Below are 10582 nucleotides of genomic sequence, written 5' to 3' on the forward strand. Positions count from 1 at the left end.
AATATGTTCAAATCAGTAAGCACCCGGTTTTTTTTAACAAGGTGAATATAACTTTTGATCGAAATCAATGAGTTACATGAATTATCATTTATCTAACTACAATTAAATTGTGAAAATATACTATCCAATATTAGCGTTTAATAAAATCAAAGATTATTGACTTATATTTTGAAAGTAATCTAAGCAGAATTTAGATATCCAAATTCTAAATATCTTCATGCTTAGATGCTAGATAATATATTCTATATTTGAAAATTTATAATGTTATTATTTTCTTATTTGATATTTACTACAAGCAGAAAAGCATTTATATTGTAAATTAACAGATTATGATAATTATACTCGTTTTTATATGTTCTTAATGAAGAATATCAAACGTATTTCTATGAGTTTTAAAAAATGAAAAGTTTTAATATGGCTAATATATTTATTATCATTAATAGAATAAAAAAGTTTTTTTCGCATATCACTCGATGATTTACCTTCGAGTTTTGATAAATTTCGAAAAAATTTAAGGAATGCTCTTTGAATTTTCTTTACCTATAAGCATATTATCTGCCGTATTATTTTTCGCTAATTGTAGAATTTTATTTAATTTTAATAATTAACCTTCTAAGCTTATTGAGAGATCACATTGTATATTTGATACGTAGTACATATGCTAAATCTGTGAATTAGATTGTAAGATATTGAACAAACGTTCTTAAACATTTTAGATTTTAGGGAATTACTGAATTAAACTATATTTCTTATATGATATCTTCATGTTTGGATGCTTTGGGTATAATTTATTGGGCTTTTTCTATCCAAATGTTTGGCAATGGTAACCCAATTTCTAACAAATTTATGATGGAAAAATTTATGACTTTTATGGAGCCGAAAAAAAAGCATATAATGAATAAGACTATTAAAGATAAGCTGTAATTTGATTGTGAATTTTAAGAAAAGAATTTGGATTAAAATTTGAAATTCTTTTTTTTGAAAATTAGCCGATGATATGCTTAAGCTAAAAATTACTAGAAGCGGTGTGATATAATTTATATAAAAAAACTCATAATTGCCATTATTATTGGTACATATAAAGTCAAATTATAATTTGCAGTTATGCTTTAATCAAAATCTATATTGAAACGCTTTGTCACATCCATTAAAAAGGCTGTCGCATATAAATCCAAACATTTGCTTGGTATGTACTTTTCCATTTTAACGTCCTGATTGATATAAGCATGTTTTACACTTTAAAATAGTAATTATGACAACCTGTACACCATAGAAGTAGGCTATAACAAGAAAAATTAGATTGACATCGAATAATTTCAAGATTTAGAAACAATTTGTAGCTTTCTCAATTATCTAGAGTTAAAATTCATTTATAATGAGGTCATATATTTTAATTATCTTGTAATAAGGGTTTCGTTTTGCGAAAAAAACGTACAATACGCAATTTCGCTAAAAAAACATTTAGCTAGCAATTTCGACCTTTGACTCCACTCAAGACGTCACTTTTTTAATTTTGCGGTATCATATTTTTGGAAAATCTTTATGAATATAGGTCAGGTGAGTGGGGCTTCCAGGCGCGTTGCGCCCTCTAGCCCCGAAGATGTTTAGTATAAATGAAGTTTTTATTCGGAAAATTGTTAGTCTTCTGGTGTGAATTCGGAGGACTCTTCTTGGATAGAGTCTTGTATTTCCTCCTCCTCTTCTTCCTCCTCCATTGCTTCTGGGAAGAAGCCTTCTTCTGGGTCGAAAACATTATATAATGTGTAATTGAATGACACATTATATCTTTCTTTGAGTTCGCTCCTGACAAAGAACTTAGTTCCAGGAATACAGAAGACTTCTGTGCGTTGGAAAAGCTGATGTCCTGGAACGAATTTGGCAATTAGAGACTTCTTTTTTCCGAATTGTTCAGGAGTTTTCATGACGACAGTAACAACATCTCCATCTGCGAGGTCTTGTTGTTGTTCGGAAAGGTAAAGAGCAATGATATGAATGGTTGCTGCGTTGAATTCGAGAAAGTCGAATTCAAATTGTGTTGTCGTATAACATTCAAACCATTTTGTACAGTTGTCTCCGAACTCGTCAACGTATTCATCTTCGTCATATCCGTAACTAAAGACTTGGAATTCGGCAATTCTCTTGTCGAATGACCGTTGGATGTAACAAGGAAGATTTTGACGAACTTGGCGTAAAGTTCTCAACATTATAAGCTTAGTAAATGTTGGAAAATACTGAACTAAGACATCGCTAAGCTCAATTGGACTTGGAATTGTCTTAGTAAGTTCAATTGAACTAGTAATTGCTTTGTTCAGAACTTCACAGAACTGAGTATTGTATGTAGCGTCTGGTTGTGTGTTTTCTTCGGCGTCTTTGAGATATTTAGAGCAAATTTGTTGAAGAATTTCTCTTAATTCGCTGTTAGACTTTTTGGTGGTTATTCTAACCGCTGTGCCGGTTCTTGGAGGTTGTGGGGCTTTGGCTTTGGTTAGCGGTTGAGAATTGTTAATGTTTGAATTGTGGTTAACAGCGTTGGCTTCCATTAGATAAAAATGAACTGACCAAAAAAGACAGATATTTAAATATTTGAGATGAACCGTTTTCGTCAACGGTAACACCCTCTATTTTTTTATTTTATTTAATAGTTACCGTTGGAAAACGGTTTATCTCAAATATTGAATGAACTATAAACGTTTTTTGTTTTCTATATATACTTTTTTGTCCAACGGTAAAACTTTTTACACAACGGTTTTTAAGAGTCGTCGCCGTTGACTTTTTTGTAGAGCACTCAAAATAGTATAATTTTGTCCGGACAGGTAAAGGTCTATCATCGCTACAGGAAAAGTTACAGGCGTTCCAAGGAAGTATACTTTGAGAAGCCTTTTTCCCCTTATAGAATGAGATAGGACGGTTATTTTACAAAACTGACAACACTTTGACCGAGTAGTTTTTTGTGCTGAACAAAAAGTGTCATATAAACATCTGTCAAAAACCGTTTTTTACTTCACTTAAAATGCCACGTAAGCTACGTAAGAATATACGTAAGAGGAAGGGAGCATTGAAACATCCAATAGTAAAACTGACACCACAAAACAGTTGCAACAACAAATGATGAATGACCCCACTATGTTGCAACAAATGTCAAGCAACCCTATGCTTTTAAGCCGAGTTATTGGTGCACAGAGTGGAGGTTTAAGAGCGGCACTTTTAGCGAAAATGGCAGGCTATGGTGGAGCTGCAGACGGAACAGCTTATAACCCTCAAAGTCAAATGAATTTGAGTTCACTCAAAAATCAAATAACAGATGTCAAAAAGTCAAACATAGACATACAGAAACAAATAAGTGAAAACGAAAAGAAACTAGAATATGACAGACACACAAAGAAACTCAATGAGTTAAACGTAGAGAAAAAGAAGAAAGAAGAACAACTGAAAGAACTAAGTACAGAGGAATATGCGAAAAAAAGTGTCAGAAAAAGCAGCAGAAGTAGCAAAAATGGAACAAGATGTTATAAATTTGAAAAACCATACTACTCAATATAAAGTACTGAAAGATGAAGAGATAAAACAAAAAGCCCTGAAGACATATATGGATAGCGATGAGTATAAAAAAGAAGTTGAAGCAAATGTAAAGGCAGAAAAACTTTTACAGTTGCAAAACCAAACCGTACAGTATGAAAACTTAGCACAAGAAAGTAAAAATAACGACGCAGCCATGCAAAAGGCAATGAAAAGCGCAGAATATATAAAAGCTAATAATGACTGGTTAGATGCCCAAGCCAACGCTAAAGCAGCCCAACTTATAGGGTCAATAAGGAGAAAAATACAAGCGGATGAAGACAGTTCAATGAAGCTTTAATGAATGCTGACTTTAAGAATGCCTTCGAAGCTCTTCATAGTAAGGTGAAACTAGTGAACGACTTCTCATCTGGAAAGAAACTGAAGTCTGAAGGTTTCGACAACGAGTTAAGAGAAGTAGCACAAAATATGACGAAATAACAGATGCAGCAACGAGACAGGCAGTTCAAAGTGCCTATGACGCCGTTAGAGCAACTGTTGTGGAAAGTCAAGAAAAAGAGTTACAACAGACCAAAACAGACCTAGTAAATGCTTTCTTAAGAACGAAAAGTCAGGTAGGACATTATGCTGCAGATGGAACATATGTGCCAGCTGGTGGAACTTATATACCACCAAACCCTCCAAGAGAAGCACCTGCACCAGGACTACCTAAAACATTTACATCGTCACATGGACACAGACACAGGCATGCACCAAAACCAACACAACAACCAACAGTTCAAAATCCAGCACCACAACAACAACCAAAACCAACAGTTCAAAATCCAACACAACAACCAACAGTTCAAAACCCCGCACAGCAACCAACAGTTCAAAATCCAGCACCACAACAACAACCAACACAGCAACCAACAGTTCAAAATCCAGCACAACAACAACAACCAACACAACAACCAACAGTTCAAAATCCAGCACAACAACAACAACCAAAACCAACAGTTCAAAACCCTGCACAACAACCAACAGTTCAAAACCCTGCACAACAACAACCACAAACAGAGCAAGGACATAAAAGAAGTAGAGAAAAAGGAAACCAAGAATTCTTAAAAATGCTTAAGGAAGATTATGGTTACCCAGATACTCTTGACTTTAGTGACAGATATAAAGAAGCTATTAGAAAGTTCAAGGAAGGAAATACTGACCCGAACCTATTTAGCTTTATGGTTCAGCACCAAATGGGATATAATCTCAAACCTGGAAAATACAAGCTCGCTAAGGGATATGATTTAATAGCATATCATCCAAATGACATGAATGAATTTACTCCGAGATATTTGGTGTCAGAGCTAAATGATAATTCAACTCTCTTCATGAAACGCGTAAAAAATAGAGACGGAACGAAAGAAGAAAGGTTTATGAGTCCGGATGACTTAGATAGGGAACTTTTTAAAAACTGTCTCGGAATATATGAAATGCCAGCAGATGAGGTACAAGAAACTCCACAGGAAGAAGTTCAGATACAACCAGACATGGAAGAAATAGTTCAGCAACAACAGCTAGAAGAGCCTGAAGGAAACGAACAAGTCCCTCCTTTGGAAACTAACTTCACAGAACTAGATGAAGATTTGGAACAGCCGAAAAATCTTGACCCTCAACAAGTGTATGCGGAGAATATGGAATCTTTCCAAGAGTCTAAGAAAAATTCGGCTGACATAGTAGAAGAATATCGAAAAATGTTCGCCGACATACAAAAGACTCCAACATCAGATGAAAATATTCAGCATAGAATGGAAGTACTGAAAGAAAATGTACGCAAATACAATAATCCTTTTTACTTACGACCATATAAAGTTCAATCTTTGGCTGAACTCGGTGAAAATAAAAGGTTAAATTTCAACAAAACATATAGAAATGAAACATTGTTTAAAGTTCATTCAGAACCTAACCAATATGGAAACAAACCTACTTTTGTTTCTGCAGACTATGGAACTACAATGAGATGGGGTCATAAAGCTAATCCGGATAGGTGGTTCATAAACTTACAACCACAATTCCAAGAAGTTGTAGACGCAATGGAAGTGAATGGTGAACCAGATATAGCTGGTATTTTCAGCGCGGCTTTAATGCCATTGAAAGATATGAAACATGCAGATATTTTGGACCAGTATGAAATGAACATGGCTGAAGGAAATATAACACCTGACGTTCTAGAACATTTATCTCAAAGAACTACACAGAACCATAGAGATGGTATATTTGGTGAAGAGTTTAGAAAGACAGTTAGGGAGAGAGAAGGAAGAGAACCTATTGTACATGACCTTGCAAACGAAAGTTTGCAAAATGTCATAAAAACTTACTTTGCAGACAATGAACTGAGAAGGGAAATATTTAAGAAAACTCAAATGGACAGTACCAAATGAAATGTTAGTATTGAAAAACATGTTCCTTGACAAAATAAAACCAACTACAGAAATAAATGACGCAAGACTGAAACATTGGGTAAAAGCTTTCCCATTCACAAAAGATATTATTGGTTACATGGAAAGAAAACCAGAATGGCTACAAAAACATATATTTGGAAACGAGCTTATTCCATATGGACAAGCTCTGTTTGAAGAGCTTGAACCGGAAACTCAGGAAAGAGTCATGCAAACAATAAGCGAAGACTCAAATACAAACTATGACAAAATCTTTCTAGGATATAGGTTACCTGAGATGGGCGACCAGAGCCCAAAGGCAAAAAGGACATGGGAAATTTACAACATACTAGGTGAACATGAGGCAAAGATGCAACAACTTGAAGCAGAGGGCAAGTTACCAAAAGCGACACCAAAGAAGAAGAGTAGAACAAAGTGAAAGTAGTGAAGAAGTAACTTCATCTAGTGAAAGTAGTGGCAATGAAGGAAAAAGAAGAGTTAAAAACTCAGTCAGGAAGAAAGTAAAGCTTGGTCCGAGTGGGTTCTATTATGACACATAAATCCAACTATTCTATATTTTTACCCATATGAAATGTACGCCGCTCAGAATATAACGCCAACAGTTTTGGATGCCATGAACGGAAATGTTTCCGAATGGTATAACGAATGCGACAATGCCATTAGAAGGTCAGAAATAGTTCCTGGAACTTACGAATATACAACTGCTGTTTCTTATGGAAACGTAGGTGAGTTTGGAGAAGGTTCTTCAACAACAGTAGATATTGCTTGCGACAGGTTTCATATTATTTCTATTGACAACTCATTCTTATACGTGGAACAAGACATTGAAATAAAACCTTCTGCCAAGTTGTCTGACAAGAAAGGTTGCAATGGAATTTTCTATGTCGGATACCAATATGCTCCAGAAGTTTTCATGGGATATAAGATATATTCTAACTCTGACTTAGTTCAAACAGTAACATGGGCAAACTATGAATGGTTCGCTTTGAGAAACTCAGTACAACCACAAGCTAGAGAACAAACAGACCAGTATGCAACTATTGAGAAAATAAGAAGACTTGACCCTAACGTTCCAGGAGTTTATGTTAACCTTTCTGGACAAACTGCAGCAGCAGTAACCAAAGTAAAACTGAAACTTAGAGTTCCTTTGTCATCTTTCCTCATCTTCAGGTTTTTAAGATACTTACCAAACTGGGCAGGAAAAATTTCTATCGAACTTACTCCAAGCAAAAATAACTTAGTCATTGCACCAACACAAGACCCATTCAGCATTACTGTAGCTGGAACTGGTGGAGCCAAGTTCTGTGACTTTTGCAAAGACAAAGTTGACTTAGACTTTGGTTTCTCAAACCTCAACACTGAAGTAAACTATTATTTCAATGCTGATGGAGATGCTTGGGACCCAGTTAAGTTCACATGCGAAAAGTTTGAATGCAAGAGAATAGAAAGCAGACTTGCAGTCTATATGTTGGACCCAGATATTTCAAATGCTTTAGCTGCCAAATATATTGCAGTTCCACTTATGTTCCCTATACACCAAATATCTGTCAAAGACTTTGCAGGTGAAGTTGGAAACCAAAATCCAGGAGCCGCAGGTGCAAGAACAGATATTGCTTTAACAACTGCAATGAAACATGCAGATACTATGTTTGTACTGTTCAGACAAACTATAAATGACTATTCTTGTTTCTACAACCCTGGTATTAAATATCATATAAACATAGATGGCAAATATTATCCAAGAGAAGAATATTCTACAGTTGAGGATATGAGGTCATACAACTTGACATTAGATGCTATGAACTTTAACAACAACTTCACAACAACCATTAACCCTGAAATGCAAAGTTCTATTATGCCATATGTGAAAGTATGGACTCATACAGGAGGTCAAAAAACTCAATATACAAATGGAGACCGTTCAAACTTTTGGCTTGGCATTCCATTTGCTGACTCAGAAGACTTTATGGGTGGTATTTCAACTGTTGGTACAGTTCAAATACAATATACTGGTGACAGAGACGGTCCAGATGAATTGAAAGCAAAGAAGTTTACAAAACCAATAGCACTTTTCACGGAAGATGCTCTTTTGAAGATTCGTTCGATGAAACCTGCTGGGGCTCCTCAGATTGGCATAACGACAGCTTCCATCGAGCAGATTTTGGCAGCAGGTCAGTAAGTTGTTCTTGAACTGACTTCTCTCCGTCAAATATTGACAGTACGCCAGTTTTGACATAATATTGTATTATAAACTTTCCTTTAGTAATATCTGTAAGTTTTGAAGTTATATTTTTGTCTGCTTCAAGAACTTTCACCATTCAGTTATACCAACTTTCTTTGCTTTATGAAAATATTTCGGTTCAGCAAAGACTGCTATTCTATAACATTTTCCATTGTTTGTGTAAAGAACTATTCTGTCAATGTATTTGTATTGTTTGTGAGTATAAACTTTGTTCTGCTTCAATTCAATAAGATATCCGAATACGTCCATCTTTTTATTCTAAGTAAAATGTCATTTCCGAAAAATAGAAGCGTGAGTGTTTCAAAAGGTTTAATGGCGGTGGCAGATGTGAAGTTAAATTCACCAACTCAAACAAACAGTCAAAGTGTTATTGTCAATGTCAAAGACAGAGATGTTGAAGTGGGGAAACCATACAAAGACGAAGATGGTATAACAATTGTTCCTGTAAAAGAACCAACATATCCTGAAGTTAACAGAGACTTAAGTTCTGTTGCAGATATTCGAAACGACTACCAACAACTGAAAGACAAACTTCAAACTCAGGAGAAGATTTGTCAAGCTTTAAGTATAATGTTAAACTTGGTCGAACACAACCCTGTAAAAGTGAACTCATATGTCATTGCACCTCATGAAGTTTTGAAAGAACTATTGAAACTTTTGAAAGAGGCAGACGATATAAACATCAAAGAAATAGAACCCGACATTAGTTGCTGTGGTGTTTCATATAATGTCATTGACAAGATATACGTTATGAAAGGAGGTGAAATGTTGAACTTAAAATATAGTTTCCCAGACGTTATAAAATATTTGACGACCACAACATTTCATTAAAATTTATTTGCTAAGTAAATGGCAGAAGACATAATGGTTTATACTATTACGACTAAAAACCCTGAGTCATATAATTCTATAACAACAAACTTACAAAGTCCTCAAGGACGATATTGTAAACTAACCTTAAACACAATGACGACTAAAGCCTGTTTTGCTCTTTTGACACCAGAAGACTTTATTGTTGTGAATGGTAAAAAATACTCCTTTGAAGATACTTACTCAGATATACCACCAACAGGTTTTGTTGACTTATTTAATACTTTAAGTACAGGTGTAACATGTGCTGCAACTAGAGCAGGTTTCATTATGTTTGGATGTCCGACTGAGTTTACTATAAACGATATGAGCTATAATACAAAACTTATTTCTGGTTTTTACTACCAACAGTTTCCTATAACAGGAAAAGGTGTCATACAAGGAATGTCTATTCCATTGACATTAAGCACACCAATCTTATATATTGTTTCAAACTTAGGTTCAAAGTGTTATTCGAATGTCGACAGAAACTATTATGACCAAAAGATACTTATGCGTATAAACAATACTTTCTCTGCTGGTTTGCCTATTGTTCATTCGAATGCAGAATTTTCAACCTTAGTGAACTCAAACACTTTGGCAAGTATAACGTTGACATTAGTTGACGCAAACTTTGTTCCTGTAAAACTTTTATGTCCTATGTATTTGTCAATGACGGCAGAAAGTTTCGAATTGGAAGATGCAACTGGTGAAAGTATTGTATTACAAGAACAACTTCAACACAAATAGCTCAAGAACAACAAATGCAACAACAAAGTCAAGAATAAAAAAATATTATTTTTTTATTTTTATAAAAATGTACAGAATAGATGTTTCAGATTTTATGACTTCCAAGCATTCAGAAATATGTGTCCATTTCGAACTATAACAAAGCAGTCGAGAATTTGAAACGTTTAGTCATTTTATGTCGACTCTGCCCCAGAATGTTATGTTATGAAAGAATGGGATGTAGTCTTTAACAACCTAAAGCGACAATAGTTTCAGAACAAGAATGTAGACAGAAACTTAAGAAAATAAAAGTTGTACAAGTTGGAATGAAGATGTTAGATGCTTGGGATATCTTATTGTCAAAGTTAGAAGATTTTCAGTTCGAGGATAAAGTTCTATACACCTTCTCCAAACTTCTATTCTATCTTCACTGGATATAAATAATGAACAAGTAGAATGGAAAGAATAATATTATAGAACTTGGTTAGACCATGTCAAAGAAATTATATGCAATGGAAACGAAAAGGTTTATGAGTATATCTTATGTTGGTTTGCAAATATCTTACAACATCCAAGTGCTAAAAATGAAACTGCTCTCATTATAATTGGAAAACAAGAACTGGTAAGAAACACATTCTTTACAGATATCTTATGCAAACTGTTAGAAGGTTATTCGAATCCGAATATGACAAACTTAGAAAACATCTGTGGCAAGTTAACTATAGAGAATATGACTTCAAGTTTTGCAATGAACTTCAAAGTATAGATACAACAAAAGTTTTGAACTCAGATGCCTTTGACAGATCTT

At 34.5% G+C, this 10582-nt stretch overlaps 2 protein-coding genes and 2 pseudogenes across 4 annotated transcripts, besides 1 other annotated feature; 3 read left to right on the plus strand and 1 right to left on the minus strand.

The window, feature by feature from the left end:
* Positions 1 to 1637: 1637 nt before the first annotated feature.
* On the minus strand, positions 1638 to 2540 carry TVAGG3_0797370 (uncharacterized protein; the record flags this gene model as incomplete). Its single annotated transcript, XM_001292270.2, has 1 exon — positions 1638 to 2540. The coding sequence occupies one exon, from the start codon at positions 2538 to 2540 to the stop codon at positions 1638 to 1640; it is 903 nt and encodes a 300-aa protein (XP_001292271.2).
* Positions 2541 to 3493: 953 nt separating this feature from the next.
* Positions 3494 to 5437, plus strand: TVAGG3_0797380 (annotated as a pseudogene). The gene has a single exon. A coding segment is annotated over exon 1 (1944 nt).
* A 16-nt stretch (positions 5438 to 5453) lies between these two features.
* Positions 5454 to 10582: part of a mobile genetic element that runs on past the window's edge.
* On the plus strand, positions 6526 to 8133 carry TVAGG3_0797400 (protein of unknown function, DUF4106 family; the record flags this gene model as incomplete). The annotated part of the gene is made up of 1 exon (XM_051247196.1): positions 6526 to 8133. One exon carries the CDS (start codon positions 6526 to 6528, stop codon positions 8131 to 8133), a length of 1608 nt encoding a protein of 535 aa, XP_051082671.1.
* TVAGG3_0797410 lies at positions 9046 to 9833 on the plus strand (annotated as a pseudogene). The gene has a single exon. A coding segment is annotated over exon 1 (788 nt).

The sequence above is a fragment of the Trichomonas vaginalis genome, chromosome VI, assembly GCF_026262505.1.
Source record: "Trichomonas vaginalis G3 chromosome VI, whole genome shotgun sequence".
In the NCBI taxonomy this organism is placed as follows: Eukaryota; Parabasalia; order Trichomonadida; family Trichomonadidae; genus Trichomonas; species Trichomonas vaginalis.